The sequence below is a fragment of the Nesoenas mayeri genome (genome assembly GCF_963082525.1).
Source record: "Nesoenas mayeri genome assembly, chromosome: 5".
In the NCBI taxonomy this organism is placed as follows: Eukaryota; Metazoa; Chordata; class Aves; order Columbiformes; family Columbidae; genus Nesoenas; species Nesoenas mayeri.
In genome coordinates this window covers 40,922,906-40,945,313 of record NC_137548.1, presented here as the reverse complement: position 1 = coordinate 40,945,313, position 22,408 = coordinate 40,922,906, and the positions used below count along the sequence as shown (strand labels likewise).

Genomic DNA, 22,408 nt, shown 5'->3' with positions numbered 1-22,408 from the left:
GAGAGCTTATACAAGCAAGAATGTCATCAGCGTGAGGGCTCAAAGCTGTTGACTGGAAATCACTCTCTCTGAGATCCAGCTTCATCTCCTGTGAAGTTTCTTGGATTGACATTGCCCAGACTCTCTAATTCCAGCAACGAAAAGTCTCTGTGCTAAAACTTGTCTGTAATAAACATTTTGTTAGGTAAAAAATCTGTTCCCAGTAAAATTATTGCATAACGTTATGTTGCAGAAATAGTTTGCCTTGAAACTATAGCATTTACTTCTCCCAGTTCCTCTAGTTAACTCTCTTTGTTCCTCAGTCTTTCAGTCTGATCTCCTTTCTCACCTCTTTATTTCCCTCCACTGAGAACTTTGTGTAGTACAGGGCTGTGTATAGGGTGCTAAATCTAGATGTGTCCGTATCTTTTTCTCCTTTTTCCTTTCTTCTCCTAAAGTGAGCATTTCTACTACCCACTGCGTGACTCTCTGCTGCGATCGCTGTGTTTCAGAACATGTGGCTAGATGGGCAGAACAGCTGATGCCATTTGAAGGTACAGCTCTGAAAATTGGGCTGTAGTGGGTCTGGTTTTTGCATTTCAGCAAACACTCTCCCTTTTCTGTCTTCCTTCCTGACATGTTCTTCCCCTTTCCCAAGGAGGACTGCTAGCATTAGAAAGGTGGGCAGCAGATCTGCGGAGGATTCCTGCATGGCAGCAGACGCATGGCTGCACAATCTGGGGGGGGACAATCAGCATTTCTACATTGACAGGCACTCAGAGTCACACTGGTGCTTTGGGTAGCTGAGACCTTGTTGCATTTGGACCAAATTCTGCCCTTACCAGGCCAGCCTCATGTTGCTAATGGCAGTGAGGATACTGCAGATTTCCAGCAGTGGAGTGAGGAGCAGAATTTCTCCTCTGAACTGGAGGCCTATGACTTGAATGCTGCTCAGTCCCCATGGCTGCCTTCCCCTGCTTGGATGCATCTTCTCAGAAGGGGAGCTGTTGCTGAACAAGGGACAACACAGAAGAATTTGTAGGGTGGGTACTGTGCTGGAGTGGGCCAGCGTAACCCCTTGAAATCACCAGTTGAGACGCCCAAGGACTTTTGCAATGTGAAGCTCTTTTGGGATAAGAATAATACTGAGTGCAGCTGAGCTGAGGGGGAGACCTTTTCTGACCCATCTGTTCCTGGACAAGGCTGTCACCGGTCCTGTCACCTAACTGAGGCACGACAGTCAGGCTCATTGGAGGTTTGTGATTTGGAGTGTCCTGCTAGCTCAGATATTGTAGGCCAAGCTGTCACTCTTGAAGGCTAGCTAGAGTCACATTGGAGGATCAAGATGACCAACCCCTTCCTATCCTCACAGGACACAAATGGTGGGTTTTCTGTGATGATATTTCAGAGGAAGGCTGTCTGCTCTGCTGACGATTCCCTCCACCCACTTTAGAGAGGAGCCTCCCATCTCTGCTGTTTTGCCACGTGCTTTTTGCTGGCTAGCTGCTGCTCTCCTCCCCACAGCTGGCTGCGTCTCAGTGGGTGTTGTCCGTGCATCTGGTTTGACAAACGCTTGATGGTCCTTTGGGGCAAAAACATGCTTTATCCACGTAAAATGTCGATATGGCTTTTGACTTTTTTCAGCTTGAAATCCGTCGAGCGGACAGATTCTGGGAAGTACTGGTGCCAGGTTGAGAACGGGGGGAAGAAGGAAGAATCACAGCAAGTGTGGCTCATAGTGGAAGGTAAGGACTAGTAGTAGTGCTGGTTTCCTTTCAGGGCTGACCCACCAATGTGCTCTAGGTGGATGGGGTGAGAACAGATTGCTCCAGTGACAGGCTTCTTGGTCGTCAACCATTGCCGCCAACTGCAGTGAGATCACTACAGAGCAGGAGTAAGAAATGGTAGGAGAGTAGCTTCAAGGAGAGGAGCTGTCAGTTTACCTTCCGGTTTTACTTTGGCACGTTAGGAAACAAGTGAAAGATCTTTCATGCACAAACATTTCTTTCCAGGCCCTCAATCAGTTGTTGCTTTGGTCTCCAAATAATTTGTAGAGTGACTAGATGTTTCAGGCTGAAAGGGATCTGTCCATGGGATGTTCATGCTTAGCTCGGTGAGCTAAGCCTGATCTGGTCCAACCCACTTCTCCAAAGCAGGGTCATAGCCTGGTTCTGTGTATCAACCAAACAGGTCTTCGAGGGAAAGGTACAGTTTTAGCCCAATTCTGAGTTTCAGGAGATGTGCTTCGTAGCACATCAGTGCTTCATAGCTGTGACTGTTCCATGTGCACTGTTTTGCCCAGTCTTGTCTGATAAAGAATGACTGTATGTGGTTGCCCAAAGGTCACCCAAGGCAGTGTGGATTGGTGGCTTCTTACTGTCTTTTTTTTTTTTTTTTTTTTTTTCATTTTGCTTGAGCCATGATTGTGTTAGATCCTGAGAAGCCAGCAGTCATAGGGTGGCCTAATATTTGGCAAGGAAGTTGACAGTAACGGTGCATTTGCAGCAAGAAGTGGCTTTTTGGATGTAATTGGTCACATTGGGGGCCACAGGTGAGTGAACAGTCTTAAAGAGGGGGAGCAGAGAAGGGATATTGTGGGAGGTGATGTGGTCTGGATGTTTTATAGCAAAGGTTTGGCTTGCTCAGAGCTGTGGCAACATTTATTGCAGCTCTCATGGGAAGAGCAATGCTTACCTGCTGCCTTCCATAAATCCCAAGCTTTTGTCCACCTAAATTTTCAGGTGCAGTTTCAACTGGAGAACATTGTTTACAGCTTAAAACACTCTCTGTTGTGTAGAGTTTCTATTTCTATTCCAGTTATCATGGGCTGCTCCAGAGGTGGCTGCATTTGCATGGTGGGTGCATTAGGAGTGATTGGGTAGCTCAGCATGCTAAGCCATCTGAAAAGCAAAGGAGCCCTCTGGATAGCACAGGCAAGAAATACCCAAGTCACAAAAAAAACCAGCTGCGTCTAGGTAAGGGGGAGTGTTGAGAATGAAGGCCAAAGCATACAGCAGAAGCGTAAGCTAAAAGAAAAAAAATGCAACTTGTTGCCTTTATGAGAAAAGCAAGTACAGCAGAAGCTAGTTAATCTTGAACTGAGCATGTAATCATGTGAAATGGGAGTTAGTGGAAAAAATTAAAAAATAACAAATAGTGATAAGGGGTGGATTTTTAAAAACGAGTCAGCTGTGTGCACTCCTTGGTGTTTTCTTACGCTAAAGCCTATCAGTCCCACTGTCACTATTATGACTGTATGTACCAGCTTTGTCTAGGAGTGATTGCTGTATCGATGACAACTGTTGTCCTCTTCAACCGAGAGAGGATCTTTACTCTGGTCATTTTCAGCCTTTGGTAGGTGCTGACACCCTTCAGTCTGCCACACAAAACAAGCATGGACTACTGGTGATCTAACTTAAAGTGAGCTCAAATGGATTTCTGTGCTGTCTAGTATCTGCCTTGAGATCCACTTAGGTAGTCTGTATCAGACAGAATTTGTAGCAATGGTATTTGAACTGTCTTTGTAATACAACTAAAATGCTTGATCTTATGAAACACTCCTCAGAATGTACAAACACAAAATTATTCTGAAATTATTTTCTAGTTTAGAAACTAGACTCTGGCCTTACTGAGAACATGATAGCGTTCAGTGCCTGGACAGGTAATCTAAGAGGTATGGTACGGAATGTTACCACCTGAAAAATACAGATTATGTTTCTTACAGAACCTTCCCTCTGAAATTATACCTCTGACCATGCAGCTGTTCCCAGGGCTGCTGGCCCCTGTTGTGGCTATGGTCAGAGCCCCAGCACACCTGTATGGACACGTCCACCTGAATTAATGCTGTCTAAAAACTGAGCTGTAGGAAAAAAAACTGGCCCTGTAGGTTGGATGCTGTCTTGGAACAGGGAATAGAGATGCTCATTTCCTTGTTTTGCCACTGATTTCCTGGTTGTTGGATGCTCAGTGCCTTCGTGGTGCATCTGTGAAAAGGGGTGCTGGCACTCGCCTCCTGTACTAGAAGCCAGGAGGCTGAGTGTGTCTCATACAGTGAGGTATCCAGGTAGCATATGTACAGGGGAAGTGGAGGTTCCTGAGCTGGATGAGTCAGCTGCACTCCCTGAACTATAAGAGTTTTTAATTGTGGTCTCATCTGGTCTGGTTAGCTTCTCTCAAAGTGAGAAAACCTGCCGAGCTGGGCAGGATCCTCCCACAAGTTTACCTCGGGTGCCATGGCAAAGGGACAGGAGACGGGGATCCTGCTCACAGGTAGAAGAAATGATGGTGTTTTCCCTTCTGATCTTCCTTGGAGAAGGATGGTAAAGCTGACAGATGTGTCACAGCTGGTATCTGGAAAGTGTATTAATTTTTATTGTTTATGTATGACTGCAATAAAAAAAATAAAGTAAATCATGATGATAGTTATACTTCTCCTGAACATTAGCCTTTGTACAGATAGGCACCATCATTCCTGAAGTGACCTATTTTTAGACCTGTTTTAGTTTGTTCATTTACTAGCCACTATAAAGGCAAGGAGACAAGAAGGCACAAAGAAGCTGCCACCTGAAAGGCACAAAGAAACAGCCACTGGATGGTTTGTGAAAATCCAAGAGCACTACTTTCAGCTGGAGCTTAGGGGAAGTGCCAAGCCTTAGGCTTCTAAATCCCTGTTTAGGCACCTGCATTATTGCCTACTAGTGGAGGTGTGCAGCCTTTGCCACGCCAAGAGGAGCCACTTGGGCCTGTCATTTTTGCCCAGGGACAGACAGCGTAATTTAAGCACAGTGTTGGTTCCTCTGTTTCTGTGAGGCGGCAGATCAGCAGTTTCCAAAACATGCTTTTTCCAGCTGAGCATACCTAGTTTTGGTGTTGACGCAGTCTGTAGTGGCTGTGCTTGACACCCAAAGTTTCGAGTATAAAAGGGAACTCAGCATTTCTCTGGAGCTTTAGCTCTTCCTCCAGAAGCACATGCCGGCTGTCCTGCAGGGTCAGCACTGGTGCTGATGGCTGCTGAACTTTTTGTTACTGGTTTGGAGCACTGAAACCACCAGAGTTTTGGCATTGCCCATAAGAGGAACAACATCTCTTGATGACCTGAGGTAGTTAGCATTGCATCTGTGTTTTGCTCCCTGTGTACCTGATCTACGGCCTGTTGTACCAAGCAGGCATCTTTCCATGGTGAGGAACAGAGAGTTATGAAGAGAGCTGTGTCGATGGATAATCATCAGCTCTGAAACAAATTACCCCTAACTCCAAGGCAGCCTGGTTCTTACAGTGCTGGAGCGTGCTACAAGGTGGCTTCAGTCAATTAAGCTGTGGAGACAGCATTGTAAATGATTCCAGTCTCTCACCTGGGGGATTCTTTCCTCATTCATGGGTTTGTTACAGCCACTAGTTCAACAGGTTCACAAGCTTCAGTTTTAATGCATAGCAAGAAGTATCTGCAGCTGGATTAGGTATCTTTTAAAGTGGTGTCTGCCACTGCTAAAGTTATCGACTGTTGCCTCTTTAAACTCCAGTCTCTCCAGCTGAAAAATTGAGCAAATAACTGCCAGTAAAAGGTACATCATAGGGGAGTCTTGAAGGAGACTCAGTGAAAGAGCTTTTTTGAAGGCATTTTGGAAGCAAGCACTCTTTGTCTCTCAGACTTCTAGTGGGAGCATGTAGACATTCATGCCCCAAGTTGATCCAGCATATCTGACCCCAGGTTCTTGTGAAAGGCTTGGAGGGAGTCAGATTAGGCATAGAGGCAGAGCAGGTGGGTGTTCAGTGTTGGGCACTGGTATTAGTGGAAATAAACAAGAGACAGAAAGAGTCTCTCCAGTTATTATCATCTGTCTGTTGCTTTTCCAGGTGTGCCCTACTTTACTGTGGAACCTGAGGATGTGTCCGTGTCCCCTAATGTCCCATTTCATATGGCCTGTGCTGCTGTTGGTCCCCCTGAACCAGTGACAATTGTCTGGTGGATGGGAGACTCTAGAGTGGGGCTTCCAGACATCTCCCCCTCCATCTTAAATGTGTCAGGTAAGGCTGCTGGCAATGCAGGGGATCACTCTGAGCATCAGAAGAGGAGGAGAGCTCTCTTCTGATCATGCCTAGTGATGCTGTCTAGCCATATAGTGTGAGAACAGTCTTTGACTGTACATTGAGGGCTGAGACATCATCATCACATAGAAAGCCAGATCATCTTGAGGAGTGGTCATTGCTCTCTGTATTTTCTGCTGGCTTGAGGTGCACAGGCTCTTCAGAGCTTGGATGAGGCTGGCACTGTGCTAAAAATGCTGCTGGACAGATGATGCATTGAGTGTCTCTTTCATTCCACCTTGTGGAGGGTGTTTCTTGTTATATTAAGTGACTCTGCTGGTGACATTTGGCTTGGAAATCTCCAAGTGTTCACATGTAGCAGATGCCACCTCCTCTGCACAGCCATGTCACGTACTGCTTTCCCCTCTCTTTCACTCCTCCTCTGTTCTTGCAGGCTTGGTAGATGCTGACCACCTCATGTAATTGTTTGGCACTTTTAGAATTGTTGTATTGGTGCTGAAGTGGGCTGGTTGATATCTTCAGAGCCCAAGGTTTGCCCTGGAGCGGGCACTGGGTGCGTGGTGGTGAGACCCCCTTCCCCAGCAGTGTCAGCTGAGGGTCTCAGGAGCCAGGAGGTGTTCAGGCCTCTCTTCAGCCCCCTTACTGGGAGGAGGCCCTGTGTGCCAGGACCTGGCCATGGCTATTCCTGTAGTTACCTCCTAAAGGTAACTTTGTTCTAGTTAGTTGTCCAACAGCCTTGCTTTACTTCTCTTCTTTGCTGCTGTTTTATTATTCTCAGCAGCCCTGAGCCAAAGTTGAACTAGCTATTTAGAAAGAAAAGGTTTTACAACTCAGAGTTATCTCTGGGGCCTCTTCATCAGTGTTAATATAGTTACACCCAGGGGGAGTTTCTCTGTATCTTTGGCCATCCTTAGAGCTATCCAATCCTATTAAGCCTTCCCTTAGAACCTAATTTATATGTAAATCAAAACCTGGTTTGTGATTTGCAATAGTTTTATCATCTGCTCCCTCTTTTACGTAGCCATTCGATGCTGTTCCAGTTTGGAAATGAAAACTTCTCCCTTATGATATAAACTGCCTGTTGAAATAGAAACTGAAAAGATTGATAGTCAAGATGAGGAAGACAGTAAAAAATAAGTCTCGTCCACTGAACTCATCTCATGGTGCCTTACAAAACTTCTGCCATTGTGGGGCAGTGGCATGGGTGCTGAACAAGGACATCTGCTCCTACTGTTTCCCCAAATGAATTACTATTTTATCTATTAGTCACCAGTACCTTTCTTTGCCCCTTTCAGTGCTCTTTGGGATGTTCCTTGGGCAGATCTTGTCTTTTCAAAGGAAAAAAATATATCAGGACAAGCTGCATGGTCAGATTGCCAAAGCATGTCAAAAAAAGGTGGCCGGTTAAGAAAACCGGCATTGCTAGCTAAATACCAAATTCTGGAAAAAAAATGCTGATTAGAAAGCAAAAGGTTCAGCAAGCAGCTGGTTTGGTAAAAATGTTATATTTGGAAAGCAGTGTTGGCAATGGTGCTAGAGAGTAAGGAGATCTTGGTTTGTTGTGTATTTCATGTTTTCCTAAGGGCAGGGCTGTGTTTGTTTCTGTCTTTCGGACATGCCTGCCACATCAGGTGCTGCTCTGCTGCCTGACCTTCAGTCTGCTGGCAGCATTTTCCTCTGGTTAACTTGAGTGAGTGAAAGAAGATAAAATAGTTTATTTTGTTTTATAGCAGTCCCTCCTCTCTTCCACTACACCTTCTTCACAACGCTGCTAATTTCAGGGTTGGGAGATGAATCAAAGGGCAAAGACGGATGCTGTGCAAGCTGTTCCATGCATCTCTGAAGTCTTTTTCCCTCCTAAACTGTATGCCCATAGTGTGCCAATCCTTAACTTTTCTCGGGTAGAGCCCTATAAGGCAAGGGAGGGCCAGGAGGAGTTAAAACATATGCTTGACACACTTTTCCTGGCTTTGCAATCTGTCTTAATTCTAATTAATTAGCAATACATGTATGCATCTTGGAGCAGCTGGAGATCAGTTTAATGCCATGTTCAGGCCCTGTGGGATGGATGGACGCTCACAGAAGGGAGGGAGCGTAATCCTTCACTTGCATTGGAAAGTGCCTCTGTGCTGATGCAGTAGCGTTTTACTCCCACTTCCTTTGCATGTCTTCCAAAGTCTGGTGCGAGGTGATGGACAGGTGGCATTAGCTTGAAATCTGCAGTGTCTGGTTGGAAGTTTGCCTGGGCTTATAGCCCTGTTGGAAAGTGGTTGTTGCTCAGGTGGCAGACTGAGGTCCAGAGCATTGTATAAGCACATGGTTTAGCACGATCCTTCTTCCGAAGATGCTCACTAGAAAGTAAGAAGTGGACATCTACTAATAGAGCAATGTGAGCTGCTGTTCTGCCAGATTCATCTTTCTTTTTCAGTGCTTTCTGAAGCTCCCGTGGAAGCTCTTCTACATTACCACACTCTCGCCATTAAAAATGTGGTTTAGCACATTAATTACATTGAAATTCTCATGCCTTTGTTTGGCACCCAGCTCAGCCCTCCAATCGCCTGTGCAGTTTGAGCTGGTTATCACACATAACTGAAATTCTGCGGAAGGTTGAGGATGAATTATATAGCTGTTTGTGTTTCCTTTCCTTTTCTTGGCTGATCTCCAGGTATTAATCAAAGCACAGTTTTCTCCTGCGAAGCTCACAACGTAAAGGGATTGTCTTCGTCTCGGACAGCTACTGTTCAAATTAAAGGTGAGAGAGTGCAAGAGAATGGGCAAGGGACTCGGATTTGCTCTTGGGGAGGGAAAATCGGGCTCCTTAATGCAAGGGGTTGTCTCAAAGCTGCCATCAACCAGCACTGGTTTAGCTCTCCCCAGTCGAAACAATGCTGATTCAGGAATGGAAGTGTGATGTCAAATAACATTTTTTCCTTCAAAAGGAGAGAGTCAGAGCAGTTGAATTGTTTGTGAGAGATGAAGCTGGATATAAATCTGTAGCTGGGGAGATCTTCCCTTCTTAGAGATAGATGGGTCTTGTTAGAGCCAAAGAGGCCATTACTTCTGTTTGCTTCTATTGGTGTCACATTAGATGCTGAAAAAAGACAAGGAAGGCAATCACCAGTGGCCAGTAAAGTCTACTCAGCCATTCTGTTTTTATGGATTTTATTTTGTTAATTCTTTGCTTTTTAAAAACTCATTCAAAACAAATAATTCATAGCCTTTGCATGACCAGTTGTCATTTGGAAGTCCCTAAGTTGATCTCCCATTTCCTCTGTTACTAGAGGTGACTGAAATGGGGATAACTAGAGCAATCAACTCTTCTCTTCCTCTTCATGTGGAGATGCTTCTGCATTTGAATTTTTAGTCATGCTTTAGTGTGCATTTAATGACATGATTATCAGTTCCAGGAGAGGCATGTCACAAAAATAATTTGTTCCAAGTGGTAGCTTATTGCTCAGCACGAATAAGAGCAAGCATTTATGTCTGTATCAGAACTCACAGTTGTATTAGCTAATATTCATTAAAGGATTCCTTAAAATCCAGCTGTAGATCTACTGCTCTTACAGTGTATTTTTCTTCAGGACATTGTGGTTGCTGCTATGCCAAGAATGCAGTAGGCTGGACTAGTAAGATTTATAACTTAATTTAAAAATGTTTGGAGTTGTTGCCTTAAAGGCATGTTTACGCAGGGGAATTAGTTATTATGGAATATATCTTCTATGGATATTTTTATCCTGGGATAGAATTTAGTTCACAAAGCTATTATGCTTAAAAAAAATCTCATCAAGCCATAATTTGAAATAACATTTAGCATAAACAAGCTTTTCTTTTTTTTTTTTTTTTTTAATGGTAACACAGTTTGTTTTTTTTTCTTAAACCATTATAAGATAATGGCCTAAAGGCCTCAGAATTCTCACATTTTCCAGCAGCTGCATTTAGTCAAAAATGCTCCATAGGGATCAATCATCAGCTAATGAAATCTACACAACCTATCTGGGACACACTCATATGTGCACACACACACACGCTTTTCAGAGCCAAGGAAGAGCAAGCTTAAGTGATTCAGCAAGTATGTGGCATGTCCTAGAGATTAAAAAAAAAAAAGGTTTTAAATAGCAAGTCCAGTACTGTAGTTGTAAAAGTTCTAACCTGTATGTCTAAATGAGTAGCTTTGAGCTTAAGGAAGTGATGAGGCTCTTCTGAAGAGCAAAGTTTTGAAAATCTAGTACAGCCCCTGCTAAAATTGAAGCAAAACTCCTAACAAGGACATCAGCAGAGACAGGAACAGGCCCAGATAATGTTTATTTAGTCCTTGATGCTGTGAACATGTAGACTTCAATGAAATTACTCTTGGGAGTAGTTGTCCATCCATGCATGGTCAGGGCCTTCCTCTCATACACTGATCCATTTGCTAATAAGGACTCTCAAGTCTTTCTACAATTTATTAAACAATTTGTTTCTTCTGTGTTTCCACAGGCAAATATTTTTTCTAGGACATCTACAAACCATTACCATTTCTTCCTATTTGCTGCTGTTGTTGTTCATTATCTATTCTCTGTAGTGCCCACAATGTGCTGGGTGTACTCCAAGCAGAAAATTACTGGTATTGTAGCCCACGGTCCCCAGCCGTGTACAAAGCCCCATTGTTCCAGCCACTCTACAAGCGCAGGGGAAGTTAACTCTCGCTGTGTTAACACTGGAGGTCCCGTTTTCAGACTGGCTTTGCTCTCCTTCATGTATGTAGCTGGGACTTTTAGGGTTGTATCCTGTGTTTCAGAGCACAACAGGGAACAGCTGCCCAGAGGTTTTTCCCAGCTCCTGATGGGGAAATGCCTCTGTCCCTTCTACAAATTGCAGAGTTATGGGAAGGTTCTTGCAATCTGACCCTCTTCAGTCGCTGTCTCCATTACAGAGAGGATGTGTAGCAGTTGATTATTTTTTCTCATATGTTGCTAAACCCAAAAGTTACAAGTGTATTTACAAAAGACTTAAGGGCAATATTTCAATGATACCCAAGTAAGCAGTGAAAGCAAGCTTTTTTTTTCCCCAAAAAAAAGAGCTCACAAACCTGAATACCCAACATCAAAAGGAAAAGAAACCAAGAAACAGGAATGTCTAAGTTAACTCACAGAAACCATTCACTGAAAGGCAAAGAACTCATTGTCCATCTCCCATCCCTGACCTGTGCTCTGCTGCCCCACCTCCCACACACACACACTGTTCTTATCCAGGTGGCAGCCTCTGCCCTGAGTCCTGGTAACTAGTTAACCAGATAACAAAAGCGTTATGGGGTTAATCTGTGCCACCATCTATTCCTTGCCCCATCTTCTCTTCTGAGCCCTCTGTGGCGACCTGGGAGGGGACTTTGGTCTAAGCATTTCTCCCGCAAATTGGCCCTGTGGAGATGCTGAAGGCAGTATTGCGGCTGTCCTCAGTGCGGTGGGAGACAAAGGTGCTCTCTGGCAGAGTAGAAGATGCATCTGGAGTCACAGGGATGCATCAGGGATCCTAAAAGGAAGGCAAATTGCTCTGGTTAATGCAACAAGATGCTAGAGGGCCCTGCAGTGATGGAGGTGTCTGGTCAGAGCGAGGGTAGAGGGCCAGCACTCCGGTGCTGTTTTGTGGTGGTAGGAAGCACAGACATCTGATTTAATGGCCAGTCTGGGAATCCTGATTTTTGTTCCTGGCTCTGCCCTGAATTTGTAGTGTGGTATCAGCTATGTAATAGGCAGTCCCTTTGCCTCCACTTCCCCTCTATAAAACAGAGAGTGCTTTCTGAGTTTATTCATCCCACATCTAAAGGAGGCAGTTTTCAGTCTAGGCTCTGTCCCAGGGTGTTTCAAAAAGGGCTTGTAGTGGACACCTGGAGGCAGCACTTTCACAGCATGAGGTTTCAAATCCAGCTGCAGGGTATTGGGTTCTCTACAGCAAACCACCCTTCCACTGGTGCTGGGAGATCTGCTTTGGGGGGCTGCACCAGGGGAGAGGTTTTGAAGCCCTGATTTGGTTCACAATGTCAGTCCACAGCCGATTGTGTTCTCAGGGCTGAGTCATGCATTGCTGTGAAGGGGGCTGAGTAGCCAAGGTGTAAACATCATACACTGCCGTTGCTATCAGAGATATCAACTGCTGCCTGTATACATCAAGCAAGTATGCTGGACTATTAGAGAATAGATGCCAATAGCTTGTTCAGTTATAATAGCTTCATTCATGGCAGTCAGGGACACTCTTTAAAGATGTGATATTGTACCATTTCATTGCATAACTTCTAGCCTCAACTCTGCCATTTTCATGTGAATACCTGCTCAGTTCTGTGCATGCTGAAAGGTCTCTTTGTTTCCTTTGTAGCCATGCCTCTCCCGCCTCTCAATGTAACTGTAAGCCAAGTCACCAGCAGCAATGCCAGCGTGGTCTGGGTGCCAGGATTTGATGGCCGTGCACCCCTCCACTCTTGCAGTCTTCAGGTATGGCCCCTCTGGATCATCCCCTTCCCTGCATGAAGAGTGGGTCTCCCCTGAGCCATGACACTGCTTCAAACATATTTTGCTCTCCTAACTGCTTTGTAGCGGTGTTTGAATTCTTATTCTACTGTTTTAAAATGTGAAAGTTTGGCAGGTTGCAACTGAGGGCATAAATAGGTGCTGAATAGCAAGGCTGTTTTTAAGCATGAAGTTGAGAATTTGAGACTGGCCCCATTCTCCCTCCCAGCAGGTTGCCCCATTGGTTGCTCTGTGGCAGCCGCTCCATGCAGCACACGTGAAGCACGTATCACTCTGTGGGAAGTGCCCTTGGGTGGCTGCAGGGTGCTCGTGCATCCTGCTCGCGTGGAGCAGCCGGCCCGTGGTAACTTGTTCCACTGCAGTAGCCCGTGGCTCCAGTGCCAGCTCAGCCCTGTGCTCTGCAGTGCCAGAGGAGATGCTGCAATCTGTACATACCCATGAGCCCAACGGATGAGGAGCTTGCAAAGTATCGGATGTGGTGCAGGAAAGGTGGGAATGATGGAGGCAGGAGACAGATTGGGCTTTTTGATACAAAGTCAGGCCTGTTTGCATGTTTTAGAGTAACCTTAAGCCTTGCCTCTAAATCTTGATTGGTTTTCCATTGTCAATGACCATTTCTGCTCAGAAAATCAAGGGTGATCATATCCTTTAGCTCTATCTAGTGCTGAGTACTCAACATCTCTGAAAAGCTGGACTGCTTCTTCAGGTCTGTGGGAATAATGGTATATGTCCAACCTCAGGCAGAGTTTCTAGCATTGCACACTTAACTATAAAATCAGATCAAACTGCTGGTAACTGAGTGTCAAAAAGAAATGGGAATTCCTGAAGCAGGCCACACAAACACAGCTAGGAGGCACGTTCCCCATGGATTTGTCTACCAGGTATGAATATTGAGCCCCTGTGCTTTCCCTACCTGATGACAGCAGCAATGTGAGCTGGAATGGAATTTCTGTGGGGTGTTGCCAACTATGTAGAGAAAGATTATAAACACAAGGTATGCTCGAAGCAGCATAGGTAATTTACTTGCAGTCCTCTTTTTATTTGTGGAGGAAACCAGAGATTTCACGCTTTGATTTTTATTCCCTTTCATAAGTGAAAGAAACCATCATCTTGTTTTAACTCACTGACAAGAGGAATTTCTGAATATAGCTGGCCCCGATATCTGGATTTTGTTGCTGCTTCTGTTCTTGTTCACAATCCAAAATGGTTTTCTTCCTCTGTTTTACAATGCGAGTTATCTCCAGTTGGAACAACCTATTCTCCCTGGCTTGCATGCTGCAATGCTAATCACCCTGGGTTTTGAGTTCCCCCTCTCACTTTTGGCAGGAGCAGGGGTGGGGGGGATGGGTCATGTAGAAAAGAGGTAGAATCAGAGCAGCTCAGTTTCTGTCCACTCAGCAGTCTCTCGCCCTATTTCTAAGCCTTTTCTGTTCTATTTGGGGAGGACGAAGTTCCTGTGTTTTGGTCAGGGAGCAGGGTAACTTGGCAATAAGCCTCTAGTGACAGAAAGCCGTGCTTCCTCCATCTCCCACGCTGAGAGTTTTTGTGAGAGACATTGACCCATATTTCCATGTGAAAACGCACATGCTGCAGCTCCCCATGATTGCACTTCTGGTCGGAGCCTCCCAGAAAGAGAAGGGGGAATTGAAACTTGGCTGTGGTTTTCTGGCACTCAGGAAGTGCAGCGGGTGCCCCAAGAGCACTGTGTTCATGCAGGCGGGTTTGCTTCTGGGACAGCGTAGAGACTCACCGTGTTTACTCACTGTTAACACAAGCCATGTTCCAGGGCATAAATGGGGTGGATGTAAGAGCCCAGACTCTTCAGACTGTTGAGCAGAAACATATCATCAAACTGACAGGGTTTTACACAAAGGTCTGCTTGTTTTTTGCCTGCTTTGGATGACACTGATAATGACAACAATATGCTTTTCTGTTAAGGAAGCTTGAGATCCTTCCTTTTTATTAGCCAAATAAATCAGTGAGCCAGAAGTGTGCATGAGAATGAGCAGAAGGGCAGGGAGAAAGGGAGAAAGACTGCTATATAAAGAATACAAAGTCCACATGAGTGTTGGTTTTTTTTTGTCAGTACTCCCAGCTTTGCTATTTCAGATGCATTCCATAAGAAAGATAGGCTGAGCTTGGGAGCTATGCAGTGATTCCTGCTATTGTCAGTGCAAAGCAGGAACATTGAATCTGTCTTTTCATTAAAGGCGCACAGTGCTATCAGATTTAAATTAACATTCATGTTGCTTGGAGTTCAGATTGGGCTGGGGGTGGGAGGTGGGTAACAGTTGCAGGAGTGGTAAAAAGTTTCTTTTCAGTTTAAATTTGAAACAGTTTAGTTGAACCAAACCACCAGTATCTACCATGTCTTTAATCCACTACAAAACTGAAAATATACAAACTTCTGAAAAAAGAGTTGAGAAAAAGGTGACACTGGGCAACAGGGAAGTTAATCTACCAGTTCTCATTGCCCAAATTTAGACAAGCCTCAGAAGCGAGCTGCTAGCACTCAAAGCAACATGCACATTTGATGTTCTTTAAAGGAAATAATAATAAACTGTAGAATTTGTAATATAAGTAAGAAAATGTTTTAAAATGTGGAACCAAATTTTCAGCTGGTGGAAAATTGTTGTACTGCCAGAGTTAGGAGAGTGATGTCACTTAAACCAAATTAAGGCATGGCTCATGATTCTTAGTTTGACAACTCCCTTTTCCATATTATAAACAGCACTGGTACCATATCTATTCTTACACATTCCTAAACTAACCATTAACAGAACTTTTATCCCTCTGGACCTGTTAGTCATAAAGCTTAGGGTAACAGTCTTCTCTGTTTCACCCTTGGCACAGGTAGCTGAGTCAACAGACAGCCAGGAGGTCTCCACTGAAGTCACCCCAGTGCCCCCCTTTGCTTACGTTGTGCAAGGCCTGAAGCATTCCACCAACTACAGTGTTCGTGTGCAGTGCAGCAATGAGATGGGCAGCTCCCCGTTCACCGACAGGGTTTATTTCCAGACCCTGGAGCTTGGTAAGTAAACAGCAGATGAGAACAGGAAAGCATATCTGAATCTGAAAAAGAGATGATGATGAACTTCATTGAACTTCTCCTTGCTAATTCTGAAGTGCAGGAAATGTGATACTGTCAGGTTGCTTGTCCACTCTAAGGGCCTCCTAACACCTAAGATAAAATAATAATGTGCAGTCAAATGTGGTTCACAGCAATGATGTGTGATACACAAGCTGATCCAGCCATGAGCTTCTGCATGCTGGGCATATGTCCCATTGGCTCTCTGAGATTCTTGGGGTCTCGCAAAGAGACAAGAGGCACTGACCGGCCTTATCTTCTGCACTTGAAGTAAACATAGTGCTGGTGGCTTGCAGAAGTTCTTCTCTCTCTTCACATTCTCTCTTCTGGCTGATACAAGGAAAGAGAGTGAAACTGTCTCTTCAGCCATTTTCAGTATGGATAGTGCTTTATTTTCCTGCACAGAGTTATTGTGTTCTGTTCTCCGCTTTCAGCTCCAAGCAGCACCCCACAAAATATCCATGTTATCCAAAGAGATCCTGGTCTGATTTTGGAGTGGGAAGGTGTGGCTCCAGACGTGCTGAAAGAAAATGTCCTGGGATACAGGCTGGAATGGATTCAGGATAATGTAACTCAGGTAACAGATTGAAAAGGGAGCTGAGCCATTTGACGCAGAGTTGGAAAATGCTCATATTAAATTTTCTGGGCGTTAGGGTCCCTCATTCCTTGTCCATACCAGGGGACTAGATTGCTGGCATTGCTTTTGTGTAAGGGGATCTAATCTGCTTTGCCACAGCTCCACATTTGGCCTCGGGATTTAGGCCCATTTCTCCCTTCCTTGCTTTTTCAGAATTCCTTCACTTGAATGTCTGTGGACAGACAAGCTCTCTGCCATTCCTTGTGCAACAAGGACAGCATAGAGAGAATTCAGTTTGTCTCTGCCTCTTTCCAGTGCTCTTGCAAGAGCAGCTCAGTGCAGGATCTGGGCTTTTTCCCTCCTGTGACTGGGACTTGGCTTTTCAAATCCTAGCAGCAAAAGTATATTTAACAAGTGAATGAGTTATACTGTAAATACAGAAAGGAGGCTGTTCATCATTTAATTTCATTTACAATATGTAGGGAGTTGAAAGGACCCTGTCAAGGTAGAAGGCTTTTCATTTGTTCTTCAGCATTGACCTTTCCCAGGTATCTATCTGCCTTTGAAGTTCAGAGCATTTCTTATGGTTTCTCACTTCTTAATATGTGTTTAGCTGGTGCTTATTAATGGTGAACAAGCCTGTAATAATAGACAGGTAGATGGAAAAGACTTATTTCCTTTTTTGCATGACCCATTTTGTACTAGGTCAGCGTCATTGCCTTTGAATGATAATATCTTGAGATCCCATTGAATTTACATTGTGTCAGTGGTGACAGCCAAATCTTCATGGGTTTACTGCAGATGATTTGTATGAAGAAGATCCACAAAATTGCTGAAAATATGTTGGCCTTGCCATCCTAATTGAAACTTGCCATTAAATTCAGAAGCCATTTGGAGTTTGATCAACAAGTTGAAACAGACAGACTCCTCCCTTGGCTGTTGTTAGCACATCTTTGTGTTTATACCACAAGAAGGAGGTGTATCTTTTCATAGCAGGAAAAAAAAAATTCTATGGCAACTTTCATGGAAGGACCTCAAAGGAGGAAAATATGAAACCTCACATCTTCCCCATGCCCTAGGAAGCTATTAGCAATTCTTGAGAAGAGAAAACCAAGATGACAGCCTAACTGGGACTAGGACCCTGAAGTCTCAACTCCCAAGCCTTTTTATAGAACCACTGAAGTTCAGAGTAATGCTTTGGTTTCGTTTTAAAAGTGAAATCTTAGACTAGATTCCCTTTAAGAAAGCTGACATTTTGTTGCTGTTTTCTCCCAGGGGGAGATGATTGTGCAGGATACAAAAGCTAATCTCACCACATGGAATCCTCTCAAAGACCTGATCATCAGGGTGTGTGTGCTGAACTCTGCAGGGTGCGGGCCCTGGAGTGACCTCTTCCTGCTTGAAGCCCGGGAGGTCATGGGTGAGTGTCCACAGCTGTCCCTTCAGTTTTGGGAAAAAAGTCGCAAGTGCTGGGACTACTGGTTCTCTCTGACTCTTCTCCTTTCAGTGCTTACAGCTGACTGAGCCACGTAGCTTTATACAACAGCAGACTTCATCAAGCAGAGTAGAAATTAAATAATATTTAAAGAGCTGGTATAAAAAAAACAGCTTCTGGCCACTACAGTGTCTTCTTTAATGGGATTTTGCTGTGCTTAGTGCAGAGCAGGGCAAGAAGAGGCACAACAGAAAAGGTGCAAAGGAAGGTTTGAAGTCCTTCATTTAGGCTTAAGCCTAAATGCACATTTACAAGAGTACATATGACAGAAAACTCCTCTAACATAGGTTCTCTTCTTTGATATAATTTGAAGCCATTCATGACTAGTTTCAGTTGAGCCTCGTATAAACCATGGCCACATGGAGTTTTGTAATTATTTTACTGAATGTGTTTACATTAAACCAGTCTAGCTCTTTTCATGGAAAAGCTGAGCTGTGGGTAGAAGAGGAGATGACAGTACAGAAGCTGTACCATGTGGAAAGGTTTCTTGAGAGCAAAGAACATGCATGTGTGGAGTGCATTCCTCGTGCTAAAGGGCAGTTAGCTCATCTGCACTCCTTTGCTCACTGCTTGTATTTCACAGTGAGTGGGAAGTAGGAGTCAGGCCATGCAACAGGGCAGGGTGTTATATGGGGAGATGGGTAGAAGGGAGAGAAGAATGCTGCTTGTCAAGGAAACTGTAAAACAACTAAGAGGAAGATGTTCAGCATAAAAATAGGGATTGTTGATAAGAAGTCAGAGAGGTGTGATTGTGCAAAAATACCACAATCTCCTGAGGTTTTGTTCCTGGTGCCCATGGAAGGATGGGACAGCAGTCTCTAATCTCTGGTGCTGACCCATCTGCTGCTGCTATCTGCCTGACCCACGTGTCTTTTGAGGAATCACATGAACATTGATCCCTCCTGATCCCTCCGCACTTAGGAATAGCAGGGGGAATCTAGAGTGGGGTTCCCAGGCAAGCAGGGGGTGGGAGATAGAGGCAGAGCAACCAGGGGAGACCTGTAGCCTTACTTGCAGTAATGCATCTAATGTGGGTTTTAATGTGCCTGTTACTCAGAAAGGCCCTTTGAAACCCAGTTCTTGTGATGAAGTCAGTACTGATGGTTACATGTGAGCACACAGGCTCAAATTATTTAGAGCAGAGTGAAGGGGTACAGGGGTCCCGAGCTGACTCTACTGGAGGTTGAGTGTTTGCTCCATCAATTTTTTTCCCCTTTTTTTTGCTCATTTATTTTCTGTGGCATCCAAAACAGACAAGAGTACCTGAAAGGACTAGAAGATCCATTTGGAAAATGGCCAGAACTGGCAAGAAGCCCCGGGGAATGTATAGGGTTTACATTTTACAGGGAGCTGGAATGGGATAATCCTGAAAGCACAACATGTTTGCTTGTTTTTATTTACAAACCACTTCAAAAAAGTAGCATCAGGAGCGATGCTTATTTTGGCCAAATGCTGTCTGAAAGCACACATACTTCTTCACAAGCATAACAGGCTGGAAATAAAGGTTCGCTGTGGAAACACTGACAGGCCTTGAACATTGGAGCTGCAGAAAGACTGCAGTTTTGTTTCAGGCCTGGTAGAAAATATAAGTCGCTTCCTTTCCTAAAATAGCAAACTGGCACTGGTTACTTTATGTGAGAAATGCCAGGGGTGGTTTCTGACCAGCTCCCAGTGCGGCAGTAAGGATGACTAAGCTTGCATAAACTTTTAAGTCGTATTTGTCATCACAGCAAAGCTGGTGGGAGCTCCACCCTGCTTATGCAGAGATCTTGCGCGCTATTAACAAGGATGGTTTTAATATTTTCAGAAACATTCTCAATAGAAATCTTGCTCTTTCATTGCAGAGGGGGAACAGACTGTTCTAATAGCTTTTTCGTGTCTCTAATCTTTGTGATCTTATGCAGGAGAAGACTCTTGGATTACATTCTTTGCATACCTTTTTGATATAAAACCTGCTACACGAATAAAAGGGGTTCTGTCATCATCAGTGACTTCTAAATACTCATTTAAGCTCATATAATAGTACTGTCTTCCCTCTGCCTTGTGCAGTGTTAAAGCCTATGCCAGTTGAAAAAGTGGGGTACAGGAGATGGGAGAGAAAAAGAGCTGGGGGAGGACAGGCAACCCATTCTTCACTTGCACTGCAGCCATCCTCTCTAGCTCTGTGGCATGAGTGGGAAGCAATGCACTGTGGGGCAGAGGAGGAGAAGCAGTGAACTTCAGTGTTAATTTCTATTTCTGACCTATTTGTTATAAACTGTGCCCCTGATTCCTAGCAGTTTAGGAAAAGGGACGATAATTTTGGTTTGTTTTGATCCATTCTCCTTTTGGAGACAGCCCCCAGAAGGTGCCCTAAATCCCTGCTGTCTCACCAGGCCAGCTAGCAGACAGAGACTAGAAAAATAGACTGAGAGAGGTTTGCCTCACCCTAGGGAGAAGGAAACCTTATCGGTAGCTATCAGAAAGGACCTTTTACATCAGTGCTGTTAATTGTTTCTACCTTGATTGTTTGGCAGGAACAGCCCAAGTGATTGGCTTGGCAATTGTGGAGCCAGTTGTAGTTACCTTTCATTTTATTTTCGTTCCACTTCTGTTTCTGATCCCTCTCCCTCCTCATAAGCAGCCTTGAAGGCCAGGTCAAAAGGTGCAGCAGGAGGGAGTATCATAAAACTGCAGAGCCTATAAAGCCTTCTGGGTGGGAAAAGAATATGTGAGTCACAGAAGGAGATAAGAAAATAGGCGCTAAAGCTCTGATAATTGTTTGAAGTGAAGAAGTACCAGTCTGCTCCTTCAATGGTCCAGAATTCTCTTTCCTAAAGCTCTGTTTATTAGACTATTGTTTCTTTAAAAACTTGGGTGATAAAGCTCAACAAAGTAACTAGTATTCAAGCCCTAGAAGCCTTCTTTTACCTGCCAGGGCTCTGCCAGTCAGGGTGTCTGACTCCTTTTCACATACATCTGTGCAGAGGTTCATCCAAATCTCAGCCCATTAACCTAATATCTCTTTTAAGGACAGGCTTACTTATACTCTCACGACATATAACATAACAGGATTATTTGTATCACCAAAGATGATTCTTCCTTAGCTTCTGGTAAAGCACAGTCAACTACTGAAGGTGAGCAGGGGAGCATGAAGATGAAGAAAGTGCTTAGGAGGACCTGTTACCTGTCCTTGTTTGCTCTTAAACATTTTAGAGGTATGAGGGCTATCCTAGATTTTAATAAACCCATTCAAGTTCACGTTTAAGCTTTAGTAATTGTATTTGGAGAAGAAATCTCTCAGGGAACTGGATTAATTTATCTGTTGTTTGCCAAGCATAGATAATATTCTTTTATTCATCACCATATTGCTTATCTTCCTCTCTGGCAGTTTAATCAGATTGGCATAATCTCCATTTCTTCTGTAGACAGTTTGTAGTCCAAAGTATACATATTTTGGGAGCAAATGTTAGACAGGAATTGGAACCTGCATGCTGGTTAACTTATTTCTTGTCTCACAGGGTGTTTTTTAAAATTCACCTTTTTTTTTTTAGTAGAGAGACATTGAGAAGTTACAACGAACCAACAACACAGGGAAGTTACAGCCAATACTAAGTACCGGTGCTTCTCCTTGTGAGAGGGATGAGGGGGGAAATGTAAATATTTTCAAGCAGATTGCCATGAGGCAATTGTCTTTCTCTATTGTCTTTCAAAATGCTATCAAGTTGGCATTCAGGCAGCACTGTGTAGCCTGGTCAAAGTTCTGCTGGTTTCCTTAAGCAGGGCAATGTGAAATCTGCACAGAAAGTGCTCATATTAAGCAACCTTTTTGTCTTGAGACTCCCGTTTACAGCACCCCAGATCATGAGCTCGTGTAAAGTAGTATAATCTGGAGCAGCACCTTTGACTTTCTTGAGGCTCAAAACTAAGAATAGCTTCTGATAACTGGACGTATCTGCTCTGCATTTGCCATGTGAAACAGCTTGTTTTTCTGATGACTGAGTAGCTGATTATGCCAAATTCCAGTGTACAATGATCCACTGTGTATACCAGATCCAGCAGCATGGCTTTTCCATTTGAAAGCAAACAGAAGAAATATCCCACTATGGCCTGTTTACCTTTGACAGTTTTCTGTTTCCTGACTGGTGTTTTCTCCATCATCTAGGTAGCCAAAGGCAACCTCCTTATGGGACATCCTGGGTTCCTGTGGCACTGGGCATTCTCACAGCTCTGGTCACTGCTGTTGCCCTGGCTCTTATTCTCCTTCGAAAAAGAAGAAAGGAAACTCGTTTTGGGTAAGAGAAGTTCTCCTTGTGCTGGTTAGAGATATCATTGCTTTCTCCTCCAGTGTGATTTCTGGCTCAATTATTTTTCAAAAAGCATTGTGGCTTGATTACTTTTGGCACTTTCTTTGAATAACTGTTTTTCACAATTTCATGGGTGACCCTGTATTAGAGACTAGCAGGAAAGTGCTTTACCTTTTCTTCAAAATGAGAACACAAAAAATCTAGTAGAAAAAAATGCTATGTCAATATCTGGGCTTTATTAGGATATGAAAATATAAACTAGATCAATGTGGTTGTATAAGTTCTCAGTGCCGCTGCTTAAGAGATTCAAAGAGAAAAAACCCACAGGTGAATAATTTTCTGTGTTCCTGTGGGCTGGGCCCTTTCTCCTGTGCTGGTTTTCAGTCTAGCAGCTGCTTGTAACTTCCTGACTGCCCAGAACCCTCTGGATCCCTAGGA

The 22,408-nt window shown here is 44.1% G+C and overlaps 1 protein-coding gene across 1 annotated transcript in view; it reads left to right on the top strand.

The window, feature by feature from the left end:
* TYRO3 (TYRO3 protein tyrosine kinase) overlaps positions 1-22,408 on the top strand; it is a gene marked incomplete at both ends in the record, with an annotated part of 40,210 nt that overhangs the window by 4,472 nt on the left and 13,330 nt on the right. The window contains 8 exons of the mRNA XM_080345518.1: positions 1,624-1,724; positions 5,833-6,003; positions 8,690-8,776; positions 12,373-12,488; positions 15,378-15,555; positions 16,047-16,189; positions 17,465-17,609; positions 21,829-21,958. Coding sequence (XP_080201644.1) covers positions 1,624-1,724; positions 5,833-6,003; positions 8,690-8,776; positions 12,373-12,488; positions 15,378-15,555; positions 16,047-16,189; positions 17,465-17,609; positions 21,829-21,958 — 1,071 coding nt within the window. The remainder of the gene's footprint in view (positions 1-1,623; positions 1,725-5,832; positions 6,004-8,689; positions 8,777-12,372; positions 12,489-15,377; positions 15,556-16,046; positions 16,190-17,464; positions 17,610-21,828; positions 21,959-22,408) is intronic.